General features: G+C 36.2%; 1 protein-coding gene and 1 pseudogene across 3 annotated transcripts in view; one reads left to right on the top strand and one right to left on the bottom strand.

Annotated features, from left to right (window-relative positions):
* The window catches only part of MINDY2 (MINDY lysine 48 deubiquitinase 2), a 65995-nt gene extending 54812 nt beyond the window's left edge, over positions 1-11183 (top strand). The window contains exons 7-10 of one of the 2 annotated variants that reach the window (XM_007458902.1): positions 6448-6621; positions 9106-9300; positions 10200-10201; positions 10595-10712. In XM_007458902.1, coding sequence (XP_007458964.1) covers positions 6448-6621; positions 9106-9300; positions 10200-10201; positions 10595-10712 — 489 coding nt within the window. Of the gene's footprint in view, positions 1-6447; positions 6622-9105; positions 9301-10199; positions 10202-10589 lie in introns of both variants that reach the window. The other variant, XM_007458901.1, reaches the window with a different exon arrangement.
* Positions 49-771, bottom strand: LOC103071121 (RING finger protein 11 pseudogene; annotated as a pseudogene). The gene has a single exon (XR_014368651.1). The product of XR_014368651.1 is annotated as an RING finger protein 11 pseudogene (transcript).
* Positions 11184-15344: the final 4161 nt, after the last annotated feature.

The raw sequence follows: 15344 nt of genomic DNA, 5'->3' as shown, positions 1-15344 counted from the left end.
CTGCTTTAACACTTTACACAATTCCTATATACTGGACCAATAACAAGATCTAAATACAATTATATTTTTGAACACTGGGTCAAGGCTTTACATAAAAATACCTTCCTACTTTTCCCCCTAAGTTTCTAAAATATCACATACTTTCCCCCAACATCTGCAGCCATTCAGGAATATTTAGAAAACTTTTGTGCATGATCTTAATCCCTAATCCCTGGCTTTTTGGGCTCAGTGACAAAAGATCAAAACCACCAAAAATGATGGTTCACTTGAAGTTAGATGAGAGACCCTGGCTCAATCCGTCTCGTAGGACGAAAGCAGTGCTGCATCAACGGGCTCCATGCAGGAGGGGCATGTGAAGGATCTCATCAACCAGTCGTCTGTACAGTCCAGATGATAGATGTGCATGCACGGGAGAAATCGAATTGGGTCCCTATGAACAAAGTCCATCATACAGATCACACACTCCCAGATCTTTTTTTCTGATCCATCTCTTCCAGGTTCATAAACTCCTTTAGGCAGATGCTGTATAAGGCCTATTCTTTGAGCTATCCTAATTTGCTTCTCTTCAGTCAGCTGAGTTGCTAGGCGAGTCTGGCTAGGTGTTGGATGATAGACCGGAACTGGAACTTGTTCCTGATGTGGCGGCGGCGGCTCCTGATCCCACTCAGTCCCCTCGCCAAAGCTAGCCCGGTCGAACTGAGACTCGTGAAGCAGGGAGATGTCATCCGAAGTGGGGGACTTGAGGCAGTTCCCCATCTTCTGGGGCTGGGGTGTGTGATCTGTGCGCTGTTTTGACAGTCTTCTTCCCTCCATAGACTTTTTAATTAGGCCTTCTGTCATCGCAGAGTCACAGGATGTGTGAATTAAATTGATTTTTTCCCTATTATACTTTTTTCCTATTCTTGATTTTTATAATAATTTACCAGTCAACTTCACACTTCTCAACTGTGTATGGAACTATGGTTTTTTTTTTTTTTTTGCGGTACACGGGCCTCTCAGCGCTGTGGCCTCTCCTGCTGCGGAGCACAGGCTCCGGACGCGCAGGCCCAGCGGCCATGGCTCACCGGCCCAGCCGCTCCGTGGCACGTGGGATCCTCCCAGACCGGGGCATGAACCCGTGTCCCCTGCATCGGCAGGCGGACTCCCAACCACTGCGCCACCAGGGAAGCTCGGATCTATGGTTTTGATTGCACAGCCTCTCGTGACATTTTCTCTGACAGCAGATACTAGTTGACTTCCTGTTTTTGGAAACTCCTCTTGTTTCTAGTTTTGTGGTTTGCCATTCCTAAACTCTGGACAAGTACCCCGTCCATTACTAGCAAAGCAATCAAGTCCAGCTCTTGTTAGTTATTAGTTGTAATAGCACTCTCCATGAACCCTTGATTAAACTATTCTTCCCTCACCTGTCCATTGGCAAAAATACATATACCCCTAATTTCTATCCCGTTTGTTACCTTGCTCCATGTAATTCCATCTAACCTCGTACAGTTAAACTGGGCAGATCATTTTGGCAAATCCACATTGAGTACATGATCCTACGAAGATCTGTGCTTTTCATCAGCATAACTAAGATTAGGATCTGAAAGTAGCAGGAGGAGATGCTAGTGAGAGTGCACATGCTTTCAGGGCCATTCTTGTGGTTCTAAATAGTAAGATGACTTAACCAGACAGGAAATTTGAAAGTATAAAAATGGGCTGTAAATAAATCCGCACTTTCCTAGAAACAGACCTATTTTGGTCTATACTGCTTCGGGATCCTTATATATATAACTCTATATCCAAGATCTAGTTATTCCTTTTTGTTTTAATGATCCTCCTCCGCTTCTCTAATACTTCCTGCTTGCTCTTTTTTAAAAAAATAAATTTAAAAATTTATTTTTGGCTGCGTTGGGTCCCCACTGCTGCATGCGGGCACTTTACAGCCGCGGCAAGCGGGGGCCAGCCCTCGCCGCGGCATGCGGGCCCCTCACCACAGTGGCCTCTCCCACCGCAGAGTACAGGCTCCAGGCATGCGAGCCTCAGTAGCCGTGGCCCACAGACTCAGCAATTGTGGCCTAAGGGCTCTAGAGCACAGGCCTAGCAGTTGTGGCACACGGGTCCAGTCCAGTCGCTTCGCGGCATGTGGGATCCTCCCAGACCAGGGATCGAACCTGCGTTCTCTGCACTGGCAGGCAGACTTCCAACCACCCCGCCACCAGGGAAGCCCCCCTGCTTGCTCTTGAGTAAAATAAACTACTTGAGTAAAATAAACTACTGATTCCTTGGCCTCTGTCTAGATCACCTAGCTTCTAGATCTTTGGTTAAATAACGACATCTGCCTAGTTCTTTCCCCATCGTGACTCCCCCTTGATCATCCCTTTCCCATATCAACTTTTATATCCATGTCTTGACTGTTTCCTCTACCTCTTGGTTTTAAATTATTGACAAATCTCTGGAGTATATTCAAAACCAAGATGTTTTTTAAGGTTGGCTTTTATTAGTTTGCTTTTTTACTTTACATTTAAGGATTAGAAGTGAGAGTAGTTTAGGAGATACAGTTCAAGATAAGTACTAAAGCCATATTAAAGAAATAAAATAAGTTTGTCCATTCACTTTTCTCTTCGACTAAGACTATGGTGGGAATTTTTTTTCCACAGAAGGCTATATTTAAGTAAAAATTCACCTAATTTAGATATTTTTAAAAGGTAGTTGATACATCAAAAATTGTCACTTTTTTTTTTGGGCCGTGCCACGCACCTTGTAGTATCTTAGTTCCCCGACCAGGGATCAAACCCATGCCCCCTGCAATGGAAGCGTGGAGTACTAACCAATGGACCACCAGGGAATTTCCAAATTGTCACTTTCTTTTAAAAAAATTTTTTAGAGGCGGGAAGGGGAAAGAAATGTGGTAACAGAAAAGTGATTCCACAGTACAGGCAGAGAGATCCAGCTTTTCCTTTTAAATAAGAGGCAGGAAAAGTAGATAGATACAGAAACCCAGATAGATTTAGGGGCTGTTCACGTGCCCTGCATTATACTAAGCATTTTACGTTCATTATCTCATTTAATTTTCACAACTTCCCACTTTACATCTGAGAGAACAGGCTTAAAGCCCTGAGTAACTTGCTCAAGACCACACAGCTTGTAAACAGCTCCAGTCTGACTTTTAACTTCACACTCTCAACAGTTCTGCCTCTCTGGGTGGGTAAGAAAGTTACTTGTAGGTGAGACTGATGTTTGTTAAGTAGGAGTAAAGTTCATCTTTCAATTTATAAAATTCCTTAGAAATCCTCTCATCTCACTGATTCTATATCACTTTATAAGAAAATAAAACTAAGGTCCAAAGATTTTAAATAATTCAAATCCAAGCTAGTTAACCAGAAATATTCAGGCAGTGCTTTCCTCTGTATTTTAAAGGCTGGAATTACTTAATTTTTGTATTGCATTATCAGGTTTTCTTCTATTTTACCAGTTTACAAAATGTGATAGTATTATGTATATTGTTAATAAAAGTAACGTATATACTTTATATAGAATTATCAGAGTATTTTAGATAGAACAGGTTTTCGTTCAGTCTTCTTTTGTGATTTAATTGCCCATTTTTAAAATTTTTAAAAAATTTTTAATATTTATTTATTTATTTTTGGCTGCGTTGGGTCTTTGTTGCTGCACGTGGGCTTTCTCTAGTCGCAGCCAGTGGAGGCTACTCTTTGTTGCGGTGTGCGGGCTTCTCATTGCGGTGGCTTCTCTTATTGTGGAGCACGGACTCTAGGCCCATGGGCTTCAGTAGTTGTGGCGCACAGGCTCAGTAGTTGTGCCTCGCGGGCTCAGTAGTTGTGGCTCACGGCTCTAGAGTGCAGGCTCAGTAGCTGTGGCGCACAGGCCTAGTTTCTCCGCAGCATGTGGGATCTTCCTGGACCAGGGCGCGAACCCGTGTCCGCTGCACTGGCAGGCGGACTCTCAACCACTGTACCACCAGGGAAGTCCCTAATTGCCCATTTTAAAAAAATTTTAAAAATTATCTAATGTCATTTGTTTTTATGTAATAATAAACATACATTTTATACATTAATAAACAATTTAATATATGCATTCTGTATTTTTTTGTGAAACTAATATTTTAGAGACTGGTGAGTGAGATTAGGCAGAAGATTTAAGGCTTAGAAAAGAAAGCTTTGGCTAGATAATATTAACAAAAGTGCTGGGATACAAAAGCAAGAAATATATATTTTTTTTTTTTTTTGCGGTACGTGGGACTCTCGTTGTGGCCTCTCCCGTTGCGGAGCACAGGCTCCGGACACGCAGGCTCAGCGGCCACGGCTCACGGGCCCAGCCGCTCTGCGGCATGTGGGATCTTCCCAGACCGGGGCACGAACCCGCATCCCCTGCATCGGCAGGCGGACTCTCAACCACTGCACCACCAGGGAAGCCCCCGAGAAATATTCTTGATGGTGATTTAATTGTAGACTCTCAGGAACAAATGGGCCTAAAGTATTCAGTACTATACTGACACATGCTTTGTTATTTTAAGTAATAACCAGCATTGTTGACAGTGGACCAGTTACAGACTTTTTTTGATAAATGTCAAGATCTAAAAGAGGAAGAAATTGAGGCTGATGGTCCATGAGAAGACAGGTCACCTATACCAAGAAATGGATACTTTTAGTTAAAACTTTTAAATATTCATGTGCTATGGATGATAGTAGCTTTCAATAGAAACGCTCCCAGAATTTGCCTATCCTAAAGTGTCATTTGGAGGAAAATTGATAAGATTATAGTTCCTTCCCAATAAACAGCCAATCTAATATATGATCTATACAAAATAAACTGTAAAACATATATTATATAATATGTTGAAATGCATTGTGATAAGTATAAAGAGAAGGGTCAGATCTATTCAGTGGAAAATTAGTTTTTCTCTTAAATTATCCCAGAACAAGGTAGACCCTAACTGGGTATTAAAAATATGTTAGGTAATGAGACTGCATGGGTGAATAAAACATGGGCTCTGGTCCTCAAGGAGCTTAAAATGTATTAAGAGAGATGATTAAGTAAACAGACAACTGCAATTCAATGTATAAAGTGCTATAATACTGTTAAGTCCAGGATTCTATGAAGTCACATAAAAGGGGCACTAATACCAGAGTAAGTTGGGATCATTACTACCCATGATATGAATCCTCAAGCACTTAGCATAGTGCTAAGCATATGGGAGGCATTCAATATTTGATAAGTTGGAACATACCTGATTTAAAAAACAAAACAAAACATGAGCCTGGACTTAATTTTTTCTTAAAACAATGTCTTTAAACTTTATACCAAAATGTGTTTCTTTATGAATCCTTTTCATGTTGCAATAGTAATTTCAGTGACCTTGTAAATTAATCAGTACCTACAGGTGATTCTTGAATGTAACTGCTACTAGACAACAGGAAAGACTTTGTACTTCAGGAGGAGCTGTGTCCCATAGTGCTGTACACATAGTAAATGTTCAAAAATAACAACTACTTAGTTTTTTTTAAAGCTTCAGAATTCAGTAATTCACTACCCTTGCCACCAAATTCTTTAAAGGAATTTCTTATTATTAATTATTAAGATTGTGTATAAGTGAGAACTTGAAAAGTATGATTCTTGTGCAATAATAAACACTATATTAACCAGTGGGAACTCTGAACAAGTAAATGAAAGTCTTGTCCTTGGCAAATCTGAAATAAAAATGGCTTACAAATGGTATATGGTATACTAGGGACACTTTACATATGATTGGAGTTAAAACTAATGCATATGAGCAATTAGAGATCAATGCTAAATTCTATGGTAATGACTGTAAATACATTATGACTTCATTGATTAATTCAATAAATATTAGGCTTCAACTTTATGATACAGCCTACACAAGGCCCAGAGATAGATTAAAAAATACAGTCTGGGGAACGAGGAAGAAAACAGAATCATTCTATAGTGTGATTTAATGCTCCTCTATAGAAAAAGTACAAAGTACTGTTGGTGTACAAATTAAGAGCTGCTAATGGTGCAGAGAAGGAAGAATTGGTATGAAATGGATTAGTCATATGGGCTTAATTTTTTTAAAAAACAGGCAATATGATATAATTTTATTGTGACTATATCTTGTTATCTGATGTATTTTTTAGGAACTTGTATAGTATTTTTCTATTTTGTGAAATGAGATTAAAAAACCCCAAGGGCTATTTATGTTATGAATTAGTTGAACATGCCAAGAACTCCTGTTTCTCATCATACTGTAGTGTACCTTTTATAAACTATATTCAAAGCCAAGTGGATATAATTCAGTGAGCAAATAAGATATCTACTTGGTCAACTATTTAGTATGTTGTGCAGATCTAACTAGTAGGAATAATTATATGTTTTAAAAAGATTATACAGTTTCTCTTAAATATTAACTAGCTTTGATCAATTTAACAGTCCTTTTTCTTATTTCTTATTAAGGGTCTACTGTATTTGTTGGTAACAGACCAGGGGTTTCTCACAGAAGAAAAAGTTGTTTGGGAAAGCCTACACAATGTCGATGGTGATGGAAATTTCTGTGACTCCGAATTTCATCTGCGGCCTCCTTCTGATCCTGAAACTGTATACAGAGGACAACAAGATCAGATAGATCAGGTAAATTTGTTGTTTTATCTTCTTCATATTGTTTAAAGTGCTCATTCCTTTCAAATGGGAATTTAGTTATCCAAATTTTTGAACTAAAGATTTGTTCATTAATATACATGTGAAAGTTTCCTGACACTTCCTAAATAGGTAAGTGATTATTCTACATGTACATTAATTGTACACTTTGGTTCAGAAGGCCAGATTATATTGAACTGTGAAGGTCATGGTAAAGAGTTTAAATTTTATTCTAATTGTAGTAGGGAAGGTATGCCAAGTATTGAACATGGAAGTGACATGATCTTCTTTACCTTTTTTTTAAATTGAGGTAACATTAGTTTATAACATTATATGTTTCATGTGTATAACAGTATATTTCTACTTCTGTAAAAAAAAATATGGAATGCTTCACAAATTTGAGTGTCATCCTTGCATAGGAGCCGTGCTAATCTTCTCTGTATCGTTCCAATTCTAGCATTTATGCTGCTGAAGCGAGCACTACTTTACCTTTATAAAAACCTGCTATGTGGCAAATGCATAGGAAGGACACGGTTGTAAGCAGACTAGCAGTCCAAGCAAGAGGTGATCACGATGGCTTAGCCTTGGTGGTAGAGATGAAGAGACAAGTACATGTTTGAGATCTATTTTGGTTAGTCAGAAAAAGTAGAGAAGAGGGAATCTTGAAGATAGCATACACTGGATAAAGAGTAGGGGGGTGTTCTAAGCCTTAGAGTCCAAGGTAAGGAGGAACAGACACTTAGAGCAGGAGCTGCACTACTGAGCAGAATTCTTATTTGGAACTGAGACAGATGAGATTTTTGCCGGCTATTGGTCGGTAGGCTTAGAGCCACAAGTGTGTTTATTACTAGAAGTATAACAGTGATGTGACATTTTCCTCAACTGAGGCGGAAATATGTTTATGTTAAACAGTTGACACATGTTTCGATGATAACAATTTAAGTGCATAGAGACTGTGTTCATTTAACCATTATTCATTGAGCAGTTGTATTGAGCACTGTAACTGCGTCCTGGGGACACAAAGATAAATCATTCAGTCCTGTCCTCAAAGATTCTGCAGTCTAGTTGGGGAGGCAGGTATTTGACCAACTAATATTATATGTTAAGTTCTATAATGGTAATTTGAATAGCAGTCTATGAATGGATGAAAGAATACTTGATTCAAACAAATACTGATCTTTCTAGGACTCTTGGCCTTCCTTTGACAAACAGCCATAATAATCAACATACTCATTTTCCTTCAGAAGATATACAGGAGCATGGTTTTTTAAGTGTTACTTAAGAGAAATATACAGGATTTTTCTAACTACTGTGTGTGAAGGGACTTAGCAAAGAGCAGAGTTTGAAGAATTGAGGAGAAAACTCTGAAGGACAAATTCTTGATGTCAGTAAGATAATCATGCTAGATAGTACAAGGTCTTCACAGGCAACAACCTTTTACATATCCTCTGTGGTTATTTAAAATTCTTATTTTGAGGGTAGATTGGGGGAGGTGCACAAGAGTAGTCCTGTTTCATTCATCACTAATTCTTAATAAAAGTGGATGTTTTGTTAGATAATATAACTTTTGACCAAAGATGCATCACTTTCTCTCATAGGAAATAATCTGGGTGTGTGTGTGTGGAAGGAGAAAGGCATAGTTAAGTAACTGAATATGATTGTATGATGGATAGCTATGTTGGCTTTAAAAATCATCTTTTGGAAGAATTTTTTTTTTTTTTTTTTTTTTTTTTTGCGGTACGCGGGCCTCTCACTGTTGTGGCCTCTCCCGTTGCGGAACACAGGCTCCGGATGCGCAGGCTCAGCGGCCATGGCTCACGGGCCCAGCCACTCCACTGCGCGACATGTGGGATCTTCCCGGACCGGGGCACGAACCCGTGTCCCCTGCATCGGCAGGCGGACTCTCAACCACTGTGCCACCAGGGAAGCCCTGGAAGAATATTTAATAAATAATCTTGGGAAGTTCTTATAACTTTTTTTAAACAGAAGACTTTTATGACATTAAATGGAAAAGAAAGCAGATTATGATAGTTTCAGGGGTTGGGAGATGTGTTTGTGTTTGTATGTGAATATAGAAAAAAATGATTAATATATAACAATTATATATTAATTGTTAACAGTAGTTGGCTCTGTGTAATGATATTATGGTAATCTTAACTTTCTTATTTATGCTTTTTTACTTTGTAACAATTTTCTACAGACGTGGGTTTTTTTTTAAGCTTTTCTGAATGCCTTATATACTGCTTCTAGAAGGAATTTCAAATGAATATTTAAAATATTTATAACAATGGCAACATCACTGAAATAATTTCATACCTCCCAAACAAATATATAGAAAACTTCAATTTTTACATTTACCCTCTGGTATGTTTTTTAAAAGCCACTCTGATAGGTCTGTAGATATAACCCCTATATTCACACACGTTAGTTCTTGGATAAAATCTCATAGCTAAAAATGGTTATCATTTAATTTCTTAGGACTATCTTATGGCATTATCTCTACAACAAGAACAGCAGAGTCAAGAGATCAATTGGGAACAAATACCTGAAGGAATCAGTGATTTGGAACTAGCAAAGAAACTCCAAGAAGAGGAGGATAGACGAGCTTCTCAATATTACCAGGAACAGGAACAAGCAGCAGCAGCTGCTGCTTCTGCTTCTACACAGGCCCAGGTAAAAACTAGTGTTCTGATTCTTAAATATAATGATCACTTTAGCAATAAAGAAATTTGTGCTGAGATAACAACTTTTAAGTTAGGTATTGACTCTGTTAGCATTTTTAGCATCCATGGATTTTATGATATTGTCCTAAGTTTGTGATTATCTTAATATATTTCTAATTTAGTTAATTTTACTTTTTCTGAGGTTCTGATGGGAAGATTTTCCAAATTTATTAAGTTCTTAATAGCTTCAAACAATATAAAGCAATTTGAACAAATCTTTCCTATCAATTAGAAGGCAATATGAGGTACTGCTGGGAAGAATGTAGACTTTGGAGCCAGATAAATGTGGATTTGCATTTTCTGCTTCTGTCTCCCCTTACTAGGTGCAACATGGACAAAGTCCTCTACGTCTCTTAGCTTCATTTTCCCTATCTAGAAAAAAGAAGATAATACTTAACCCTTAGGTTTGTGGTTAAGAATAAATAATGTTAGCATTTAATCCAATGTTTGACATGTGCTAAGTATTCAACAAAGGTTAGCACCTTTCCACTTTCCCCAGCTAAATGTTTTAAGCGCTGAAAATGTAACTAAGGGGGTTTCTATTTCTTAAATCTCATTTCATTAAATGAAAAAAATATTCCCCTTCTTTTATGTTTGTACCATGCTAGAACTATTCCTTTGATTTGGGTATTCAAGAAAGCTTGATGCCCTTTAAGGTCTGATGAAACTTTAAATATAGAGGTCTCTATTAAAATAGGTATAACATTTCTATTTCTAGAAATATTGACTACTCCAAGCTTATATTGACTACTCCAAGCTTAAAATTTAAAACCTACCATGTTATGATTAGCTTTTCACTAAAAAAGTTCTCATTGCACAGAATACACATTTCACACTCTGAGTCCTCAGGGGTTTTTTTCCCTCCTTTTAAAATCTGTTTATTATAGTATTTCATGAGATCTTGGAAAACTATTGTAGCTTGCCAAAAGGTGTCACTTTCTTTAACATTTCCTAAACTTTAACATAAGTTATCTTGAATTTGAGTCTTCAGGCAATATAATGCTATATGTTATTTATTGTTTGAAGTTCCATTTACTTAGAATAATGGATACATTAATTATATCTATTCTGAATGATAGAGGCAGTTATTCAGATACCATATCACATAACAAGTCTATACACCAATAGCCTTTTTCCATTAATAATTCATTTCACTCCTGTAGGTTTTCTTTCTAGATAACTATACTTAAGCATCTTGGAAAAATTGTGGTAAGTTTTTCCTGTTTATTTTTCTTAAAGCAAAGCCAGCCAGCTCAAGCCTCTCCATCAAGTGGCAGACAATCTGGGAATAGTGAACGTAAACGAAAGGAACCTCGAGAAAAAGATAAAGAAAAGGAAAAAAATAGCTGTGTCATTTTGTAACAAGTGTGGATCTTGTTGGAACCATCTGTATGTCTTCAGAAACAAAACCATAGGAGGAAAGGAAGAAAAACCGATAAATACCGTCTGTGCCTGATTTCCCAATGGATTTTGTTCATGTTTTTCAGGGGAAAGGTTGTTACTTAGTTACAATCAGACTTTTTCAAGTCACACAGTACACTCTTTATGAGCTGGAGTTTCATGTTACAAGTTTAAAATGCTGTGTGTTGTCATTCATGAAAAATAATGCACTTGTAGCCAAATAAGCAAATCACAGCAAATTTGTGTCATAGTGACATTCATAACTCATATCAGTTAGTAAGCTATTTCATCTTCTGTTCTAATAATGAATAGTATTCATTGTTTCCTTCCTCAAATCTAAATATTAGCACAATAATTTCTGAAATTAATTTTTACAATGTTAAGTTATGACCTAATCCATGAGAAACCAGGGGTTTAATATAGATTTAAAAAGAAAAGACAAAAATAACAAGAATAAATAACCCTCAATTGTATATTGGACTAGTTCAGCCCTTGAACAGCTTTACCTTTCTTTAGGAATGTACATTTTAGATATTATCTTGAGAACTGATAATGGAGCTTGGATTTAATTTAGATAGAAAAAAAAAGATTTGTATTTCTTTTCCAATAAAAAAAAAGTTACATAACACCAATACTCATCAAAATCAAATCTTAATAACTTTGTAGTGTTATAAAATTTGAGGAATTTTGAAATCTTTAATAAAGGTTACTTGGACCACAGTTAAACTATTTATTGATAGTGTGATAAGTGAGTATAAAGAGGAAACCATGTGGATGCTAGGCCTTGTAAATATGGAGATGTAGAAATAGAAAAGGAGATAGTTCAGTGTCTACCTTTTTCTAAAATTACCTTGAACCTTAAATTTTAAATGTTTATTTTCTAGAAAATTAAGTATACTTATTAAAACCAACAAAAAAGCACATTTTTGAAAGGATGTTAGATAATCTCTCAGTCTAGTGGAAAAGCATTAGTAAAAAATCTGTTTGAGGATAAGAATCTGGAGGAATTTATGTAGAAGCAATCAGATTATTCTAACTTATGAGAACCAAATAAACCTATAACATCTTATAGTGTTTCTAGGATTCAGAAAGAATATTTATTGTACTTTATTATGAGGCAACACATATTTTCCTGTATTTCTATAGTTTGGAAAACTATCCTTAATAGTCCTTTTTATATGCTTTATATTTAAAAGTTTGTTTTAGTCATTTTTGAAAAGACTATTGCTGCTGCAAGTAGTTACGTGATTTACAGTCTAAGCCTCAGTAAATTTGTTTGTTCAAGAGCATCTTAATCTAACCTGAGCATCCACTTGGAGAATGCTTTTTGTGGTCTGGGGTGACAAAAGACTACAAATAAAATGTCTTGATTTCTTAAGCTATGTCCTTAACATTCTCCGTGATCCAGGACCAGATATAAGATAAATCTATATGTAAAAAGTAAAGTCTTATTTATGGAAGAAATTATTCTAAGGGAAATATCCAGGGTCAAGCTGTATCTTTTACATCCTTCTATATTGCATGTCTGTTTATGTTATACCATTTGTTATTCCTTCAAATTTCATATGCTAGCATGATAAGTCATCAGAGAACCTGTTTGGGGTATAAAACTTTCATACAAAATATTTGGTTAGTCTCTTAATAATAACCCAGAATATGTGTATATTGCTAAAGTAATCAAATGTACTACAGAATTCTCTATTGGCTCAAACAAGTTGATTTTTAGGCCAAGTTTATTCTTGATATCACTCTGTTGGTTAAAGGAGGAAACTCAAACCTCAGGGTTTGTTTTTCCCAGAACAGATAGTAGTGACAGTGCATTATATTTTATTAAGAAGCAAAACAATAAATCCTGAGAAATTTTAAAAAACATATTTGAGGCATATTTTTCCATAATTATATACTTAACTATTTATTGCCCTTGCAAAATATATGTGTAGAAGGTATTCTTCTGTTAATTGTTACTGTCTTAATTTGTTCCAAAGATAACACTGCCATTCTGCAGTCCCATTAGAAGAAAAAAAAATTCACTCAAAACCAGCAGTGCTGCTATCAGATAAGTAAATGTCAATGTATACTTATAAGAAATAACTAAGAAATGTAATGTCTTTGTTAATTCAACCTTTTTCTATGTAATATTTCCCAGTCAGGCTTTCTTACATTCCTGGAATTCAGTTTGATATACCAAGAGTAATAATGATAAAATGTTTACTTTGAATACTGTGGGGGAAAATTAAATGTTCAATTCTATTTAAAAAAAAAAAAAAAACTTCTGAGAGATACTGGTTTCCCATCCTTGAAAGTTATAAAGAATTTAGAGCTATTATGTCTTCATTTTGCTCAAGTCAACAAATTACATATTCAGACATTTCATTGTTGGTTTAGGTACACTGGAATTTGATAGTGGTATATTAAAGTCTTTCCTTCACAGTATTTTATAATGCTTGAAAACTGTTACATGTGCACTGCTAGTAGAAATTAGAACTTAAACAGTTTTGTTTTTAAGATTTATAGGTTAGATTAGACACATTTGCATCAACCAGTCACCTCTTCTGCAACCAGAGCTAGCAAAAGAAGCAGATGAATGAATGGATATGGTCATTGAACTGTCTCATACTTCAAAGACTTTTCCTTAAGGTTAGTGACCAGTCTTTGTTAACAGTATGAAAATTTTCTTCATGTTAATCCCATTGAATCAACAATGCTGTGATTTATAATACGTTATCAACACTAAAAAATACATCGTGTGTGTGTGTGTGTGTGTGTGTGTGTGTGTGTGTGTTTCTGAAGCAAGGATCCATGACTTCTAATAGATTCTCAAAGGAGTCTCAGATTTAAGAATCATCACCAAGCTGTTCGAGGCAGCTAAAATTGGAATTGGCTGCTTCCTATAATATGCTGTTTCAATGTGCATAGTTAAAGTAACATTTCATGTTTCAAGATGTCAAGTTAGTAGTTGAATGAGACATAGATTTAAGGTTAAGATTAGTCTTTGGAATATATGTATATATTTTTTGTCTGAAATTTCTAGTATTTGACTACTTATGTTTTGAATTCTTCCTCATACTTCTTGATCTTAGCTTAATTAAGCAAGTTATCAGAGATTAGTTGACTGAACCCAACATTAACCATTTTGTACTTTCACAAAACCTTAACATTTTGTTTTTAATGAATCACCAACTCAGTTCACAAAGAGACAGAAGATCTTGAGGAAAGAGGACTAGAAGTAAAATATATATTTAAGGAAAGAACTATCATATTAATGTTGGCATATAAAGCAGATATTTGTAAAATTCTGCTGAGAAAAATCAAGAATTTCTAGAACTGTCCTAAAACAATCTCATTTAAATTTTTTTTAAAAAACAAAAAGCAAATTGATTGTATTTCACTTAACTTTCCTGTTTCAATGGAGTTATTGTAAAACATGATGGAAAGCTTATGGCTTTTACCTATCACAATATTTGGGCATACAACTTAAACTATAATAATAAATTTACTAATGTTTGATAAAATAAGATGGAGGCATTAAAGATGGCATATAATTTTTGTTTTTTTTTTTTTTTTTTTGCGGTACAAGGGCCTCTCACTGTTGTGGCCTCTCCCGTTGCGGAGCACAGGCTCCGGATGCGCAGGCTCAGCGGCCATGGCCCACGGGCCCAGCCTCTCCACAGCAGGTGGGATCTTCCCGGACCGGGGCACGAACCCGTGTCCCCTGCATCGGCAGGCAGACTCTCAACCACTGCGCCACCAGGGAAGCCCTATAATTTGTATTTTAAGGTATGGGAAATGTGAAATTCTGAATCATTTTTTCTAAAAACCTGGCTTTTATCTTGCCTTCGGCAAATTTACCATGCCTCAAATTACCCTAAATATCTAAAGGATGCTCATTTTTAGTGCTTTGCACCTTGCAATAAAGGGCATAGTATAAGCACAGGGTATTATTGAAATAATCATAAATATTACACACATCGTTTGTTCTTGAATGTGTAGATTTTTTTCCCCCAATGACAGTATTTCTAAAGCCAGTTTTTTGTTTTTGTTTTTTTTAATGCTATCAAAGTTTGTAGAATTATCTTGTCTTTGAGCATGGCATCATCTCTTCCCCCAATTTTTTTTTTTTCTTTGCTACGCTACATAGCATGTGGGATCTTAGTTCCCTCTCCAGGGATCAAACCCGTGCCCCCTGCCAGGGAATTCCCTCTTCCCCAAATGTAGTATTTTACAGTTGCTTTTGTGTTCTGCGGGCTATAGGATCAAAACCAAGAGTATTTTGGGAGTATAAAAGCATTAAAAATCTATTTTTTCTGATATCTTTCATATTTCTAAATATTTAGATTCTCTTTGCCTCTGCATGGAACAAAGTACAATGGGATCAGGTTACTAATACATATATGTAAACATTTTTGCATGGATGGAATTCATTTAGATCTCTTAAGTACTGTCCTTTTTAGGGCTATTTAAATTATTTGTTTTTTAAGTGTAAAATGTTATTTGATAAAATACAATTAAATTTCTTTTAGAAAGTGACCGAAAATAGTAAAATAACGGGCTTCCCTGGTGGCACAGTGGTTGAGAGTCCGCCTGCCGATGCAG

This window comes from Lipotes vexillifer, unplaced genomic scaffold (genome assembly GCF_000442215.2).
Source record: "Lipotes vexillifer unplaced genomic scaffold, Lipotes_vexillifer_v1.1 scaffold102, whole genome shotgun sequence".
Lineage (NCBI taxonomy): Eukaryota > Metazoa > Chordata > Mammalia > Artiodactyla > Lipotidae > Lipotes > Lipotes vexillifer.
The sequence above is the reverse complement of the archived record's forward strand: the minus strand, read 5'-3'. Positions and strand labels throughout refer to the sequence as shown.